Here is a 20,090-nt window from a genome sequence, read left to right as displayed (position 1 = left end):
GTCTTGTCCGTGGCTTTCATGTTTGTCGTTGGTGAATATTATGTTCCTGATCACGTTCCACGCTGATTGATCATTTGTTACTCTGAATACATTTTCTAACCAGTTTTCTCCCAATTAACCTTCTCAAATCACGTTTTGCCAGTCGTGGTCCGGAGATGCTTGTGTATGTGTGTGTGTGTGTGTGTGTGTGTGTGTGTGTGTGTGTGTCGTGTGTGGTAATGCGAATGGTTGGATATCACTATAGAAAATAGGATTGAGGAGCTCTTTTGACAATGAATTAACTATGATTCTGACTCCGTATACATACATACATATATATATATATATATATATATATATATATATATATATATATATATAAGTCTTATAAGAGTTACACGTTTACCAGACCCCATGGTGTTTGTGACACCGATGTTGTATATGGAAATCTCGGTTATCGGGGTAGGGATAATGGGTTTAGAGACTCGTTGTAGTGTAAACTCGAATCACATTCAGAAAGACGTTTTAGAAACATGTTTTCACATCAAATTCAGAAGCACGTGTACAAAACTATCTCCATGATGCACTATATCCATGATATGCCGTCATTATGCAACACTTCTGTCTATAAGCGGTACGCATAGAAACAAATATATATATATATACACTTAGATCTAGATATAGTCGCCCCTCTTTACCCTGACATGTAGAATGTATACTATATTTTACACATATTACATAATATGTACATCTGCCATTTTCCACCTGTTGGACTTCGAATATTATAAGTAGGAGTCTCGAGTAGTCAATTTCTACAAATGGCGTGCTCGAGACTCCTTCTTCAACTTATAATAATAATAATAATAATAATAATAATAATGACATAGATATCTATAATTATTTACATGTATATAAAAAGATAAATAACAAAACTGGAACAAAGTTCATGCTGTATTCACCAACGGTTTATTTCTGCACACAAATTTTCGAGCGTCTCGCCGCCCTTTCTCAAGTGTTGATACACATGAGTGTTGATATACATGTATATATATATATATATATATATATATATAGATATAGATATATATATACATATAATCACATAGAGAGAGAGAGAGAGAGAGAGAGAGAGAGAGAGAGAGATTTGATGAAGACCTTGCTACAGCCGATATCTGTCTGCGAAAATATATAAGTAGACGCCTGATTGTCTTTTGTGGGCAATACAGGCAGACTCCAAGTTGAGTCCTGTCTGTCGCGTCCTTATATATTATGCTGCTTTCTTATACATTTGTATACGTTATTGCTGAGAATCTTAATCTGTAGAGCAAAAAAAAAATTGTTATATAGGAGAAAAAAAATTACCTGTTTTGTATTCTTCTCTTTTTTTTTTTCTTTTTACCGAGATGGGGACATTCCCTTTGATATGGCCTTTTGCATTGATATACATGTGTACTGGAGATAGTGTGGCTTAATTATAACATGACTGGAATGAATCAGACATACCTGTGTGTTTACATGGGAGAGATACTCTATGTTTCGACTGAGTTCCCGCTCTATGGAGGTATACAAAACATATTTAGGCCCTACAATGTGCTTTACTTTCAACATACGCAAACTGTCGGTCACCCGCAAGATGAGAGAGAACGACAGATTATTGCTTCATTCTTGCCCTCCCGACCGGAAAATAAGTTGATATAACATCAATGTATTTCGTGTATGATTACAAGAAAAACAAAGCAAAACAAAACAAAAATCTTACACGACACCAGTGCCAACGGGCATATATAATACTAGTACTGAGTAGAACACGTATAATATTACAGTCGCTGCAACCAAGGAGCTCCTTGCTGGAACGACGTGAGCCAAACAGGCAGGAAATTCACCATGCGCTGAGCACTTGATACGCCGTTACTATTACATGTATGATAGTCTTATTAATGGAGACGTACCAGTAATTGTCAGTCAGGCACGCAATAGAATGTGTAAATTGACTATACAAAATCAAATAGCAACAACACCAATTGTACCAAGGGCCTTCAAAGTCATTAATGAAATAGACTAAAATTCGAGCTGGTTCTCGAAAATTGTTTTTGCTCACGCAAATACCAGCAAATATGTTTTTGCGTAGATATTAAGATTATTCTCATGTTAAGGAGATAGTCTCACACAACCTTTCCTAAATTTTAGAATATGCATTCTCGACTGAAAAAAAAAAATCTTTGCTTTTCTATTGAACTGTCATTCAGCGCAACTTCATGAGAATTTCGTCTGGAGTAATTAGTGATGAAATACAAGAACATGAAATTAGAATACGAGTATTCTGCATCAAAATAACATCTTCATTTTTACTTGCTAAAATGTGTAACTCAACGCTCTAATGGTACACACCCAATGGCTCTAAATGCCCATTTAAAATGATTGTTCATACCGCGTAAACAAAAACGCAATTTTTTTTTGACTCACTGGAGGTTTTAGTAGGGTACGGTCTGAATAGAGACTATTCCTGATTGCAGCACCTCGAGCAGCTCGCAGAAGCGATTTCCCAATGTTGGTAGGAGCTGGTGGGGAGTTTGCGCAATCCGAATGAGAGTCGTGTGTCTGCAGACTGAGTGAGCGTAATTATGTGACGTCCTGTTAAAGTGGTTATCCGCTTTGTCTTATAATGTTTGTGTCGTCTCTATCTTAGACTCATTTTAATCTCGTCAAGTTTGTGACAAAGTTTTCATGATTACGGGTGGGGTTTTGGGTTTGTTTATTAATGCAGGATGGGCCTTCATGAATGTGAAAAAGTTGAAGTTGTTGTCTTGTCCCAAATGTATCTGCAGTTGAATTGAACATTCGATGCATCTCAAGGGTTTTTACTGTAAATAACATAAAGCCCATGGGCACGTACTGAATCTAAATTCGAGGTGGGCCTACTTGTTCAATTTTTATCAGTAATTAATCTGCAGGCATAGCATATATGATAGACAATCAACCACAAACAGTGAAAATGCCAAGATTTGCACAAACGGTCAGATTTTTCTTCTGTGGCCTATATGTAATGATAATATGATGATGATGATGATGATAATAACAATGACAATAATGATAATAATAATATTGATACTAGTTGAGCTTCCCCAGCGCATACATTATTAACAAATCAATGTTCCTTATTGCGCTTATGATAACTCTTATCCATTTTACACTTACACTATCACAAAGACATATTGACAAATTTTACATTATAGATACAAACACAGGCGCAGGCCCACACTCAAAACACACACGTACATTAACACTAATTCAACCCCCCCCCCCCCACACACACACACACACATCGAAGGCTCATAATTATGAACGTCTATACACATGATGAGAGGCAATTCAGTAGTGCAATACCGCGCAGGGCAGATTGTGGCCGTAGAACAACTTTAACCTGGGAATTCCCCGTCGTGTCTCGTATCAGCAAACAGCTAACATCGCGCAGATCAGATATAAGCGCGCTACCCATCGTCATATCGTCAGTGTTTGAGAAGACACCGCAGTCATCACATCGCTGATGTAACGCATTTTCGAACTTGATTAAATTGCAAAGATGTCGAACGGCATTGTGATCCCATTTGATAACAAGCTGAAATGCAGCATATGTCAAGACAGACTGAAGGACGCTCGAAGTCTTCCTTGCGGCCACACCTACTGCAAAGAATGCATCACTAGAAGTGTCCAAGCAAGTTACGACCGGGGAATCGTCAAATGTTCCGAGTGCCAGAGAAGTACGAGGCTTCCTGCGGGAGGCGTCGACAACATTCCCCGCTGTTTTACATTAAACTTCTTGCTGGAAGAGATTCAACGGACATTCGGCCCCAGCGGTCAGAGAGTGGACATCCCTGCCCATGGGTTTCAGGCCAGGGAGATGTTTGCCTGCGCCATCTGCATTGGGCCGATGAGGGATGCTCGCTACTTGTCGTGTGGTCACTGCTTCTGCAAGAGTTGCCTAGCGAGGCAGTATACTTCCGGTCACATTAAGTGCTGCAAGTGCCAGAAGTTGCACAACCTTCCCAGCGGAGGGTTAGACAGCCTGCCTGTGGCCTACAGAATTAACAGCATTACAGCCGAGTTCAGTGGGGAAGAGGAGGCAGCAGGTAAGTCTTAGTGTCCGTTGTACACGGTATTTGTATTCCTTAGAGGTTTCTAGTTATCGAGACATTCAATGATAGCAACTTCCTAATCACGGTTTCATAGTGGCTCTTCACTTTACATTGATACCTCCTATACCGCTACAAAAATAATCGCCATAGCCTGAATATTCATGTCTGTGAAGTTGAAGGAGAATGAGACCCAAATATATGTGAATAGAGGAAATGCAGCAATATTAGTACATAGTAGAACACGTCGGTGAAGTTTGAGGAAAATCGGGAAATCCGTTCAAAAGTTATAAATTTTTAAAGTTTCGGTACCGCCATCTGCATGCGAAGACTACAACCATTCGTGACTTCACTCATCAACGGCGGTGTAAAGAAAATGTAAAGAGAATTCCGTAAAAAAAAAAATCATTTTTTTTTTCATTCCATTCATTCATTTCATTTTCATTTCCTCCTTTTGATACTGATATTAATTATGTTGATGCTAATTTCCCTGTTTTCAGAGAGAGGTCAGTCTTTTCACTATGCTGGAAAAATGAAAACGTGGAATTCTCTTAATATTATTTTTCTTTATATTGTTGTCCATGCGTGACATGAAAATTAATGTTGCATTCTTCTCATCCAGCAATAGCAGCACCGAAACTTAAACTTTTATTCAGTCATTAAAGGTGAATGAATCATAGGCCTAAACATGTATGTGAATTGAGTGAATACAGAAATATCAGTACACATCAGTCAAGTTTGAAGAAAATCAGACAATATGTTCAAACGGATGATGTTTAAGTTCGGTACCGTCATCGCTGATGAAGAAGGCTACAACAATTTGTAATGTCACAGTATATGACAACGATATAAAGAAATCTATTTTGACATTATATCTTATAATGTATAATGTTATAATGTATATGTTGATATAGAAAGGCCTGGTAATATTGCCTGCTGTCAAACCAGTCGAAGCAATATGAATAGTTTATGGCAACATCTTGGCAAATACAAAATAATTGAAACCGATAATACGATAACCGACTTATGGGGGGGGGGGGGGGGTCCGTCAGACCCCAAGGGTAATGTTCTAGATCAGTGATCATATGTGGTCCATGCAGCTCACAATACTCATAATACATGTATGTTATCTCATTATTCTGTTTCCAAGGAAGCAACTGCAGCTCCCGGGGCACAGCTAACGGACGTCTACCGTCCACACAGCGGCGCTCTTCAGGGAGACTTGTTGATGACGTCGCACGAGAGAAGGCACGGGCGCAAGCCGCGGCGCGACGGCCATTTCAGGTATTTGTGCAAAAGCTTGATGGAAAGACGGTCACCATTGACACGTGCAGTCAGGATACTATCCGTGAGCTGAGAAGGAAAATTCAAGCCAAAACTAATATTGCGCCTTCACAGCAAGTCTTGACGTACGGCAGAACAACCCTGAACGAGGAAGCGAAAACTCTGCAAGACTACAATATCGGACAGCACGATACTATAAACCTGAGTGCCCGCCTCCGAGGAGGTCGCACTTCCTAACTTACTTGCGAACAGCCCATGATACTATTACTCCAGACATTTATTCAACCAAAAAAGAAAAAACAACAACAACCTCGAACATTATAGTAATCTTTGTAAATTGGGCTTCACTCTCGTCAGAGTTAGTCATGTATTCCGTATTAAGAAGAATGATGGTTCTCTCATAACTAAAATCACACGAACGAATAGATAAATGAATAGATAAATAGTATATGGTCTAAACAGTCCCCCTATCTATCTGTCTATCTATATATATAAACACGACAAAACAAACACAGGACAAACCCTACACCAATGAATGCTCGATAAATAGAATGTTATAGATGAATAAATAAACAAGTACAGTAAATTCAAAATTTAAATTCAACGACTTCATCTTATCCCTTTGCGGATTTTATCAGTTATTACTTTACGTTGTCTGGGTGAACATCTGAGGTTTAAAAAAAACCAAACAAACGATGATAAATTATTCTGAACTCTGTTCAATGATGAGGTCGTCATAAGGCAGACCTATAAGGATAAAGGAGAGATCCTAATGCTAAGTAGCTAGAAATCGGGAGTATGGGTTAAGTTGTAAAGAGTTTGTATCACAACATTGGTATAGATTGCCGTTTCCTCTATTATTTTTTGTATCAGATTTAATGTATGAATGATACAGATTTAATGTATGATAATATGACTGGCTCATCATTCATCTTGAATTTTGAAATATGTAAATATATTAATCTGTTAAAAAAAAGAGTCGTGTATCTGTACTGATCAAGTGAGTAAAATGAGATTTCATGTGTTTGTATATGCAACGTACATTTCTTAGGTATTTTGATGGAAATAGAGAGGTTTCTAATTTTTTATGTTGTCTGTTGGTATATACTATAGTACAAATCAGCGATTCTTATGTTTTTCATTCAAAGGTCTCTTCTCTGTTATTTTGGTTTTATAAACTTTCAACCACTCAGCTATTATCAATATTATTATCAATTATTATCATCATTATTATTATTATTATCACTATCATTATTCTATCTGGATGAGGACATATTACAATATGAAATCAGATACAGAGCTGAGCGTGATTAATCATTACAATAACACAAAAACACTTAGACACTGGATGCAGGCGTTTGGGCAAAGTTATCTGAATAACTATATAGTACACAGACCGCCCTAACCTATTTCCCAGTCGCTTGCACCCAGTGTTGCAGATTTATGTGTCATGGATAATCATAACATAGCATTCTTAATAGCTATATCCCTCAAAAATACATTTGACGCTCTAGCTTGTTTACTTTGATAATACTGTGCCTCACTGTATTGTTTTGCTTTTAACTGACCTCGTCTTGCTGAGGTTTTTGGTTTTTGTTTTGTCTTGTAAGTGTAATCTATGATTATAATGGTCAGTGGATATCATCAGAGTCGTATGAGTGGATGACTATTTTAACAGTGCAGTTAGTTGTATATTAGCATGTGCAAAATTCCCCTTCTATGTCATCAAATGAGTGCTTTGCGATGATAAAACGACAAATCAAATTGATTCATTATAATTCTATTCGTATACATAAGCTCGAAAATAAAGATGTTAGTATAGATGATGATTGACCTAGTATATACAGTGTACATGCACCGCCACGCACGTTTCCGACTCTGATCTGACATACGTATGACGAATTGATATAGTACTGGCATACCTCCAAGAGCGTGTTTTTTTTTTGTTGTTGTTTTGTTGTTTTTTTAATGACTTTTGGAATTTATGATATGCATGTCATAGTACGTGCTTGTTTGTTTGATCGGTGCACAGAGGACGACTAGACTTGGGAGAACACTGCGTGATTGCTATGGTAAATGCCAACGCATCATTTAGAAAAGATTTGATTTTGAGAAAGAGATTGTTTCAATTCAATTCAATTCAAACTTTATTTTCACTTCTTTCAACAGAAAATACAAAAATCACGTAAATTTGACATGCATTTCATGGAATGGTACACAGGTATAGCAAAGAATAACATGTCCATGTATGTGGTAATTACGAAATGAGGCATAATTTATACAAACTTATTTGTACATTCTCTTAAAAAAAGTGGAGGTGGGAATACCCACTCATAAGACTGTGATTGGTGTGTTTTGTGGGTACTTCAAAGTGAAGAGGAAAGAGAGGGTGAAGGACCTAACACAGACTATAGACTACAAAGAGTGCGGGAAATGAGGAAAGAGGGAACAAAAAAAAAAAGAAAAGTGGGAAAAAGATCAAATAGAAATAGGGGGAAAGAAATGAGTCAGTTAAAAAAGAAGAAGCCTAGATCAATGCATATACATTAACGGTGAAAGCACACAGAGACGATTAGGCATACATAGCAGGACAGTATGGCGTATTAAAGCCACCGAGAAGGTGGCACAGGGAATTGTTAGCAGCGAAACTGACTACTGTATCTACTCTGTAAAGACACGTACAATAGTAAACTATAGTTCGCAATGAAACGAACATGGGATGTGATATGGAATGCCTTAAGCAGACGCACACTAAACAGAATCATAACGTTGTGATTACAACATAAATAATTAGTGTCTTTCTGTTGCATTATGAGACTTCAGCAGGAATAGTTGGAATCTTTTTTTAACGAATTCAATGACGGTGCATTTTTTATGTCGAAACAGAGTTCCAGAATGCTAGACTGCGTAAATAAAATAATGTCTGCTGGGCTAGCACAGTCCTGTTTCGAGTGTCAGATGGTTGCAAAGGTAACTGACAGCACCCAAGATTGCTTGTCATGATTAAGTAGGGAAACAGTTGGATTCTGTGTCAGAGAAGTGGAATAATTTGAAAGCGGAAACGAATATTGCTATAGCACATATTATGTATAAGCCTATGTGATTGTCTTGAGTTATTTCGTGATGCCGCCATCAATACAACGGAATTACAAGGATGTAAATGGAACAATTTACAATGTAGAATGAGGAATGATTGATTGCCCTGGATGACTTGAAGTACTGTGATATGTTTTGAAATGCAATGAATCAAACTGATTTGGTTAAATTTCTCATGCAGAAGGGGCTTAACTGTAACATTCACTCACGTTATCACGATTTTTATCACTCGATCTGATCTATATACTAAGACAGTGTAGCGATAGACGTGACACAAAATTCTTTGAATTTTGAAATACCCATAGCAAAGCACGTGACAGTGATTTACTTGACGAAGACGTTAACAAAATAAAATTAAGTTGTACATGGTCACTGAGAAGAGATTCTGACTCTGATACTAATGACAAATTGACACAGTACTGGCAAACTTCAAGAGTGCTTTTCTTTTAATATGATTTTTTTTTAAAATCTATATTCCAATAAATTCAATTCAACTCAAATGAATATGAATATCTACACGTGTATGGTTGTTTTGTGGTGATCAGTGCACTGGAGATGGAAGGATGGCCAGAGGCAGTTGAAATACAGAGTAGAGTTGCAAGACGAAAACCACATAGATTATGCCAAGTCTGGCAAACAATGTTCATGGCCGTTATATAGGTGAATATATTTTTCATTTATGCCTGTATAACCACGCCATGATTAGTCTCCATAAAAAGCAATAGTACTTCTAAATACAAAACCGAGAGTTTAATTCTAGTGAAGTTGGCGTGAGTACTTGCATGTGAAAAAAGGTCTATTCTATACTTCATTATTTTATAAACAACTCGTTTCTGAAAAAAAGAGAGTATCGGAACATGATAGCGAGCTCCCGCGTATATACGTATTGGCCTGTATTTGTATGTGATATCAGCACACAAGAAGTCATATAGGTTATCTGGATGCGTTGTCAGCCAGGCTGCAAGTTGCTGGTTGCTGGCATGGTATACGGAGTGAGTGTATACGATTAACAGACGTGCAATATTAATGCAAACATTATCACGTCTGGAGTTCAAAAAAAGTGTGTTAGCAGAGTCCTAGTCTATGAATACAGAAAGCAGCACTATTTTTTTCTTCCTCTTTATACCTGGAAACAAGTGTATCGTCAATTCCTTTGACCTCATTGTCGTTACGTTTAAACCGTAAAGATAGTTGTTATTATTATACTATGAATGTAACACTATTTTTTCCTATCATGTTGTCAGATACACGTGTTGTTATTTTAGTTAATGATATCTCTGAAAAAAATGCAGAAATAAAATCAAACTGAAACTGAAAATGAAATTTGATGTACATTATAGATTATGAGCTATGTGCAGGTAAGATGCACATGGTAAGACTTATACATACAAACATGGCTAAGAGTATGTAATAATAACAATTGTTTATTAGAGATAAAATAATTGTGAACCAACATTAGCTGTTCATTTCTATTCAAGTTTGCTGATTGTTTTACAACGCTTAAAATTCCATTTTTTTTCAATGCAGTCACACGGTGTCCTTCCACCTATCAATATGGTGTACTGTATTTCATCTTGCAGTGTGATCGGGATGGCGGGGGGGGGGGGGGGGGGGATTGGTAGCTACGGGTACATGAACGTTGCATGCAATGCTATTTTAAGCAGAGCAAATTTTATTTATGAACATGATAAACAATAAGCTGGAATTCCCCGGTTTCATTATACCTGCTAGTGCATGGAATATGTGATTTTCATGTCTATGCATGCAACCGTGTCGTCCCTGCACCCATAGCACGAAATAGGCTACCCTGGGAATCCCATTGTGGTAGACATGGGTGACAACACCGGGGGGGGGGGGGGGGGAGGGGGTTAGGTAATGACGTCAAAAAGAATGATCACGTCATCGTAACAATGAATCCAACGGCTTCCATCTCTGCAAGTCAAGCCGCATCGCAAGAAGATTTTATATGATTAATACTTCATAACCATTTTCATGCTGCTCTTTTGTCACGTGCATAGATTGTATTTGAGATAAATCAAATTACGGTCCAACAGCAGCAACAACAACAACAACGACAACAACATCAAAAAAAAAAAAAAAACCAGCAGCAGCAGCAACAACAAAAACAACGAATGAACAGTAAATGGCCCGCAATAGATGGCTTTACACATCGGCGATTATGATACGGCAGACGGGGATTCCCCGCTGTACGTGTTGTCCGTGGCTTTCATGTTTGTTGTTTGTGAATATTATGCTCCTGATCGGCGTTCCGTCATGCTAACTGATTGATCTTTTATTATTGTTACTCTGAATGCAATTTCTAATCAATTTCTTCCCAAGCATCTTTCTTAAATCACATTTTGCCAGTCACGGTCCGGAGATGCTCTGTGTGTTTGTGTGTGGTAATGTGAATGGTTGGATATCACTAGAAAATAGGATTGAGGAGCTCCTTTGACAATGAATTCACTATAGATTTTGAATCCGTATACACACAGAGAGCGAGACAGAGAGAGAGAGATTAGATGAAGACCTTGCTATACAGCGGATATTCTGTCTGCGAACAATATATAAGTAGACGCCTGATTGTCTTCTGTGGGCAATATCGGCAGACTCCAAGTTGAGTCCTGTCTGTGGCGTCCCACTACATTATTTTGCTTTCTTACACATTTGTATAACGTTATTGCTGAGAGTCTTAATCTATAGAGCCAACAAAATTATTTTAAGGAGAAAATACCTTTGATTATTGTTTTGTTTTGTTTTTTTAACCGAGATGGGACATTTCCTTTAATATGGCCTTTTGCATTGATTAGCGTACGGGAAATTATGTGTGGCTTACAACATGACTGGAATGAACCAGACATACCTGTGTGTTACATGGGAGAGATACTTCATGTTTCCACTAAGTGCCCGCTCTATGGAGGTATGTACAGAACAGTTTTATACAATAATGTTTCACGTTCAACATATACATACATACAGATGCAAACCGTCAGTCACCCACAAGATGAAAGAGAAGCGACATATTATTGCTTCATTCTTGCCCTCAAAACCGGAAAAGAAGCTAATAACATAAATGTATTTTGTGTATGATTAAAAGAAAAACAAAACAATACAAAAAGCTAACGCGGCGCTAGTGCAAACGGGCATAACATACCAGTATTTTATCGAGAATCGGGTACAAGGAGCTCCTTGCTGTAACGAGATGCCAGAACAGCTCTAGGCAGGAAATTCAGTGCGCGCTGGGCGCTTGATCGGCTCTACTAAAGTCTTATTAATGCAGACGTAATCGTCAGGCAAGCACGCAGTAGAATGTCTGAATTTATACGACTCCTCCCTGTAACGAGGTTTTCAACATTCATGGATGTTGGCGTACCTTTCACGCATCATTCACCTGCACACACACACCGGCAGTCGTTGAAAATCAAAGTCCCATTCCACACAAGTCGTATGTGAACCTTGGTGTCCGCTGGACTTTTATTCAGCCGAAAATGATGTGTACAGTTGGAGTGAAATGATTCTTCACTCAATGAGCTACTTGAAGATGTCGAGTTGTAACTAACTATTTTGGGGTCTTGCACCCTGGTTTTGTTCAGGCTCTCAAGCTTCATGCATATGATTATTTTACTGAGTCCGCCCCTCTTGGAAACCAAATTAAGATGTAACATTAAATATGGCACATAGATGTCCCTCCCCTTGCCGACACAATTAACCAATCATATAGATGACCATTGGTCATCTGATGAATAATTATGAAGTGGACACTCCACAAGGCACTGTCAGCAAAATAAGGACTAGTGTCAGCACAATAAAGACTAGTGTCAGCACAATAAAGACTAGTGTCAGCACCTAGGGACTAATGTCAGCACATTACCCCCTTGTCAACTTAAAGCTAGTACTCATGGGGCAGATAAAACTGTCACTCCTCATCTTGTTTTGACCAGTGTCAGACTTCCACCAGTTATACCTTTTCTTTACAACTGGTATTCCCTTGTCTCGATTCCAGGTGCCTACAGCTGACCATTAAAACAAGTGTGATCCCTCTCATCGAATTCAGGATACCTTATGTAACGTACAAAGAAGGGTCATATCAGCACTTTGAGACACTTTCTTATTCTGTACATTGTCTACCAGGAACAATTTGTTATTATATACATTGTCTCCCAAAATGAAGCTTCTCAGCAATTTCAGCATTTCTCATTTTCGAGAAAGACACTCATCAGCAGTTTGGCTTCTCTTCTACTTTGGATGGTCTGCCTGGGCCGATCTACAGCTCTATGTCCAAGCACAATAATGTGCAATGAATATGTTATTAGTCATATTCATTATAGACCCTATATTCCTTTAATATGCTTCGTCACACTCCCCCTTGTTTTGGCCATTTCCACGTCTATGATATTGGTACTTGCAAAATCAAAATAACAACATCAATCTTTTTTTTTTTTGTACCAAGGTTCGAAACAACTCCACATACATATATAGGCTAAACTTGAAGCTGCTTCTCGAAAAATGTTATTGCTTACGCAAATACCATCAAATATGTTTGTTTGGGTTTTTTGTTTCTTTTTTTTTTTTAGATAAGATTATTCTCCTGTTAAACGTAGTCTAACACAACCTTTCCTAGATTTTAGAATATGCATTCTCGGGTGAAAAAAAAAATCTTTGCACATCAATTAAAGTGTCATTCAGCACAACTTCATGACAATTTCGTTTGGAGTTAAATTATTTAGTGATGAAATAAAAGAACATGAAATCAAAATACATGTACGAGTGCTCTGCATCAAAATATCACCTTCATTCTTACTAACTGAGACTTGTAACTCAACGCTCTGATACCAATGGCTCGAAATGTCCATTTTAAATGATTGTTCATACCGTAACAGAAACGTGAATTTTTTGACTCACTGGAGATGTTAGTAGGGTACGGTCTGAACAGAGACTATTCCTGATTGCAGCACCTCGAGCAGCTCGCAGAAGCGATTTCCCAATGTTGTTGGGACCTGGTGGGGAGTTTGCGCAATCCGAGTGAGAGTCGTGTGTCTGCAGACTGAGCGAGCGTAATTATATGACGTCATGTTAAAGTGGTTATCCGCTTTGTCTTATAATGTTTGTGTCGTCTCTATCTTAGACTCATTTTAATCTCATCCAGTTTGTGACAAAGTTTTCATGATTACGGGTTGGTTTTGGGGTTTGTTTGTTAATGCAGGATGGGCTTTCATGAATGTGAAAAAGTTTAAGTCTTGTTGTCTTGTCCCAAATGTATCTTGAATTGAACAATCAATGCATTTTAAGGGCTTTTACTGTAACATAAAGCCCAAGGGCGCGTACTGAATCTGAATTCGAAGAAGGCCTACTGGTTCAATTTTTATCAGCAATTAATCTGCAGGCATAGCATATAGGCCTAGCATTAAGGGACAATCAATTTAAACAGTGAAAATGCCAAGATTTGCACAAACGGTCAGATTTTTCTTCTGTGGCCTATCTAATGATGACATGATGATGAGGATGATAATTAAGATGATGATAATAACAACAATAACAATAATCATGATAATGATAATGATAATAATGATGATAGTTGAGCTTCCATAGCGCATATTAACAAATCCATGTTCCTTATGCGTTTTACGATAACTCTTATCCATTTTATACACACGCTATATCACAAAAGACATATCAATTGACAAATTTTACATTATAGATACAAAGACAGGCGCAGGCCAACACACAAAACACACACGTATATAAACACTAATTCATCCCACACATACACACACACACACACACACACACACACACACACACATCGAAGGCTCGTAATTATGAACGTCTGATGAGAGGCAATTCAGTAGTGTAGTACCGCGCAGGGCAGCATGTGGCCGTAGAACAACTTTAACCGGGAATTCCCCCATCGTGTCTCGTATCAGCAAACAGGAGACATCGCAGATCAGATATAAGCGCGCTACCCATCGTCATCTCGTCAGTATCTGAGAAGATAGCACAGTCATCACATCGCCGAAATAACGCATTTTCGAACTTGACTAAATTGCTACATTGGTTGGTCGATTATATCGTGCTGGAAAAACGCAAAGATGTCGAACGGAATCGTAATCCCATTTGATAACAAGCTGAAATGCAGCGTTTGTCAAGACAGACTGAAGGACGCTCGAATTCTTCCTTGCGGCCACACCTACTGCAAAGAATGCATCACTGGAAGTGTCCAAGCAAGTTACGACAGGGGAATCGTCAAGTGTTGTGAGTGCCAGAAAAGTACGAGGCTTCCTGCGGGAGGCGTCGACAGCATACCCCGCTGTTATACCCTAAACTTCTTGCTGGACGAGATTCACCGGACATTCGGCCCAAGCGGTCAGAAAGTGGACATCCCTCCTCATGGGTTTGAGGCCAGGGAGATGTTTGCCTGCGCCATCTGCATTGGGCCGTTGAGGGATGTTCGCTACTTGCCGTGCGGTCACTGCTTCTGCAAGAGTTGCCTAGCGAGACAGAATATTTCCGGTCACATTACGTGCTGCAAGTGCCAGAAGTTCCACAACCTTCCCAGCGGAGGGTTAGACAGCCTGCCTGTGGCCTACCGAATTAACAGCATTACAGCCGAGTTCAGTCACAGTGACAGTGGGGAGGACGGTTCAGCAGGTAGAGTAGTGCCCGTTATGTACTGTATTTGTATTCCTTCGTGGTTTTTAGTTATAGAAACACGCGATAGTAACTTCATTATCATCATTTTCATATGTGTATAGTGGCTCTCCACTTTACGTTGATACCTCCCATAGACAGGCCTATACCGCTGAAATAATCGACATATCCTGATAATTCGTTTTGTGAAGTTAGAGGAGAACAGAGAGACCAAAATGATGTGTGTGAATTGAGGATATACAGCAATATAGTAGGAGAAGACATCGGTGAAATTTGAGGAAAATCGAGCAATCTGTTCAAAATTATGAAATATTAAAATTTCGGGACCTCCATCGCTGGATGAGAAGACTATAAAAAGTTGTGACTTCACTCATTGACGACGATATTATAAAGAAAACCTAAACAAGATTCCGCCAAAAAAATATATATATATTTATCATGAAAAATGCTCATTTCCTCCTCTTGATACTGAAATAATATTTATGCTATAATTCTAGTTCACATGTTTTCAGAGGGGTCAGTCAAGTGTTGTTTTCTTATTATGCTAGAAAAATAAGGATGTTGAATTCTCTCTATTATCAATTTCTTGATATCATTGTCCATGCGTGACGTGACAATTAATATGTTGCATTCTTCTCATCCAGCAATGGCATCACCGAAATTTTAAAAACTCTTTATTTTTAACAGATTTTCTTATTTTCGTCAAACTTCATCGATGTGTCCTTCTTTGTTCTCCTGCACTCACTCAATCCACATAGTAATATATTTGAAATTTATTCTTCTTTAACAACTTCGCAGCCGTCATTCTAAATAGGAATCTTCGCGTTCCGCTGATACTTACCACTATATACAAAATAATAATTGATTTATCTTACAGATTCTAAATATATTGTGAACTGAACTCTTGGCAGTTTAGTACAGTTTTCACTTCAGTCTGATCATTTTTGTTAATGTCCCTTGAGTGCACTGAGAAAACGTTCATTCAGTCATTAAAGGTGAATGAATCATAAACATGTTATGTGGATCGAGTGAATACAGAAATATCAGTAGAACACATCAGTCAAGTTTGACGAAAATCAGACAATTTGTTCACACGTTATCACGTTCAAGTTCGGTACCGTCATCCGCGATGAAGAATGCTACAGCAATTTGTAGTGTCACAGTAGGAAAACGATATAAAGAAATCTATTTGGATATTACATTTTAGATATATTGATATGCAACGGCCTGGTAACATTGCCTGCTGTCAAACCAGTCGAAGCAACATTTTATGAATAGTTTATGGCAACAACTTGGCAAATACAAAGTAATGGAAACCGATAATACTAACGATAACTGACTAAAGCCCCTTTCACACTTTCCCGGATCGCATCACGGATGACCACGGATCGTCGATCCGGAATCATCCGTACTGTTTCCGGCATGACCGTGTTGACTCCGTGAAGTCATCCGGCATCATCCTTGATCATCTGTCATGTCCGCGGAAAAAAAAATTAAGCTTGCTTAATTTTTCATCCCGGACATCACGGATGAAAATCAATACGAACTCTTCCTTGTTGGCACCGTCTACTCCGTGTTGCCTCCGTATTCCTTCCTTGTAGGCACCGGCTACTCCGTGTTGCCTCCGTACTTATTCCGGGACAATCCGTATAGACATCGGGACGTCCGTATTAGCGTTGGCTCCATCCGGTATGAAAAATTCGTGTATTTTGCCAATACAAGCTCATAAAGTCAATGAAATTTGCTCACATCTTTCCCCATCAGTACAGCCATCAACCCCTCATACTGTTCGTATAGTGGTCGTCTGAGAAGCTTAAATGACCCACATACACCTCCTTGCTGTTTTTGTGTTTTGATTAGTTTTGCTTTGTTTTGCTTTGTTTATGTCATGATTTTCCAGGAAATGAGAGTTTGAAACAAAGAAATTTGCCTTTATGTGTCGACAAGTAGAAAAGAGTGTAGGCTGCTGCAGATTTTCTGGTGTACTTGTTATACTTAGCTCTGGAGGCATGCCGCCCGAGAATGATAAAGTATCAAAAGCAAAAGCAAAATAGTCATCTGTCAACATTTTGGGGATATCCGTGTAAGGACCGCGAAGGGACCCAGTTGCATCCATGATCTTCCTTCATATCCGTGTAAGCTCCGTATCTTGTCCGCAGTGGTCCGCGTTCATTCCTTGTCTGTCCGTGTAGGCACCGTACTTGTCCGTGTAGACACCCAGTTGGGATCGTATTCACACCGGCATTGAGAGGAAAATCGATATTTTGCATGCTGGAACACCACGGATGACGATCCGTGGTCATCCGTGTAGCAATCCGTGAAAGTGTTAAAGGGGCTTAATGGGAGAGGGGTCCGTCAGTCTCCATGGGTAAACTATTGTTTTAGATCAAAGCTATGTGGTCCATGCAGCTCACAATACTCATAACTATGTTATCTCATTATTTTGTTTCCAAGGAAGCAGCTGCAGCTCCCAGGGCACAGCTAACGGACGTCTGCCGACCACACAGCGGCGCTCTTCAGGGAGACTTGTTGATGACGTCGCACGAGAGAAGGCCCTGGCGCAAGCCGCGGCACGACGGACATTTCAGGTATTTGTGCAGAAGCCCGACGGAAAGAAGATCACCATTGACACCTGCCGTGACGATACTATCCGTGAGCTGAAGACGAAAATTCAAGCCAAAACTAACATTGTGCCTTCCCAGCAAGTCTTGACCTTCTCCGGAAGATCCCTGAACGAGGAACAGAAAACTTTGCAATACTACAACATCGGACGGCACGCCAACATAGACATGGGTGGCCGCCTCCGAGGCGGTTGCACTTCCTAGCTTACTCTCAAACTACACACACACTCCCGATATTTCTTCAGCCAAAAAACTCGAATGTCAGAAGGACTTTGTAACCAGGGTTTCACTCTCGTCAGAGTTAGTCATGTATTCCGTATTAAGAAGAATGATGGTTCTCTCATAACCAAAATCACATGAACGAATATATAAATGAATACATAAATAGTCTCCCTATACACACACAAAAAAAGAAGAGCAAATCCTGCACCAATGAATGCTTGATGAATATAATTATCTAGATAAATAAATAAGTGCATTAAATCTTAAATCTAAATTAAGTAATTGCATCTTATTCCTATGCATATTTTATCAGTTATCATCTTACGGTGTCTAGAAAGATATTTGAGGGGGAAAAACCCACAATGATGATATTCTGGAATGTGTTCCATGATGAAGTCGTCATGAGGCAGACTTACAAAAAAGAGAGATCCTAAAAGCAGGAAATTGGTACAGAGAGGTGTATGCATTGATTCCGAGTATGAGTTAAGTTCGAAAGAAGTTTGTATCACATCATTGGTAAAGATTGCCGTTTTATATACACTTGTATTATTATTATTATTATTAGTTTGTTTTTTGGGGGTGTTATGATTTAATGTATAAAGATACAGATTATTTTGATGTATGATAATATAACGACTAGCTCATCATTTATCTTGTATCTTTGAAATATGTAAATATCACTAATCTGTAAAAAAAAAAGCCATGTATCTGCATGTACCGATTAAATGTGTAAAATGATATTTCATGTGTTTGTATATGCTATGTACATTCCTTATGTGTTTTGATGGAAATAGCGAGTTTTTTTATGTTGTCTGTTGACATATACTATAGTACAAATCCGTGACTCATATGTTTTTCATTCAAGTCTCTTCTCTGTTATTTTGATTTTATGGAGTGTACCAATATTATTATTATCATTCTTTTTTATCATTATGATAATGATTATTATTATCATTATCATTATTATTATTATTATTATCATTATTATTATTATTATTATTATCATTACTCTATCTGGAAGAGGACATACAATATAAAATCAAATACAGAGCTGAACATGATTAATCATTGCAATAAAACAAAAATATTTACACGCTGGATGCACCTGGCAGGGCTGCCAGGCGTTTGGCAAAGTTATCTGAATAACTAAAGTCTACGGACCGCCTTAACCCATACCACGGTCACTTGCACCCAGTGTTGCAGATTTATGTATCATGGATAATCATATCATAACATCCTTAGCCATACCCCTAAAAAATCCCTTATAAATAGTTATGATGAATAAGTATGATAATCGTTGAAATATTGGTGCTTGTTAACACAAAGATGTTTGGTTTGATATAATTGGTTCTATATATATTCATGTACTTGGTTTGATATATTAATGTACATGTGGTTTTTTTTTTGCATGTTTCTGCACAGATGTTGGCATCTTTACTACTCTTTGCTTTTATCACTTTACTACTTTTGAGTTTATGTTTTGAAGATTAGGATAAAAGGAAAAAAATCCCATTAACCTTTCTTGTACTTTCAAACTTAGTAAGAATTGTTTCTATACACTATTCAAAACATTGTCTTTACTTCTCTGTATGTTCCAAATAAAAGAACAACGTGTATAATGTAACATCGTTTCATATTTTCTTTTGGGCAAACCACTTAAGTTACAATTGCATTTCTCTTTTTGTTACAGTTATGTGTGTGTGAGTATGTGTGTGTGTTTGTGTGAGTATGTGATCCGCTGTGTTAGCATGTACGTGTACAACTTGACTTACAGACTTTATTCTCAATTGGCAACTTCGGATTCTATACACGGTGGAGAGAAGCCATTCAGTGAATGTTATCAATTATTACATGCCATTTCGATTTCATGATCAAGTTGAGTATCGTGCAAAATAAAATAAGTCCAACAAAACGGTAGATGCTACAGCGAAATTGGACTTGAGATATAAAAGTTTGGAAATCTTTAAATTTTGATGACGTCAGCTATTCACAACTTTCTCCTTGATTAATGCACAAAGATGTCGCAAAAATCTATCCAAAGTTATCTTTCTTATAGAATATGTGCACTATAATACACCGGAAATTTTGTGCAAAGAAGGCTTGCGTGTGG

The 20,090-nt window shown here is 38.2% G+C and overlaps 1 protein-coding gene across 1 annotated transcript; it reads left to right on the top strand.

Moving 5' to 3' along the window:
* Positions 1 to 3,505: 3,505 nt before the first annotated feature.
* LOC139725828 (uncharacterized) lies at positions 3,506 to 8,922 on the top strand. The gene is made up of 2 exons (XM_071636905.1): positions 3,506 to 4,106; positions 5,260 to 8,922. Exons 1-2 carry the CDS (start codon positions 3,560 to 3,562, stop codon positions 5,628 to 5,630), a joined length of 918 nt encoding a protein of 305 aa, XP_071493006.1. The 5' UTR covers positions 3,506 to 3,559; the 3' UTR covers positions 5,631 to 8,922.
* Positions 8,923 to 20,090: the final 11,168 nt, after the last annotated feature.

This window comes from Diadema antillarum, unplaced genomic scaffold (assembly GCF_040938485.1).
Source record: "Diadema antillarum isolate AM-2024a unplaced genomic scaffold, OU_Dant_1.0 seq00000061_RagTag, whole genome shotgun sequence".
Lineage (NCBI taxonomy): Eukaryota > Metazoa > Echinodermata > Echinoidea > Diadematoida > Diadematidae > Diadema > Diadema antillarum.
Note: the sequence above shows the minus strand (reverse complement) of the source record. Positions and strands in the feature narration are given on the sequence as shown.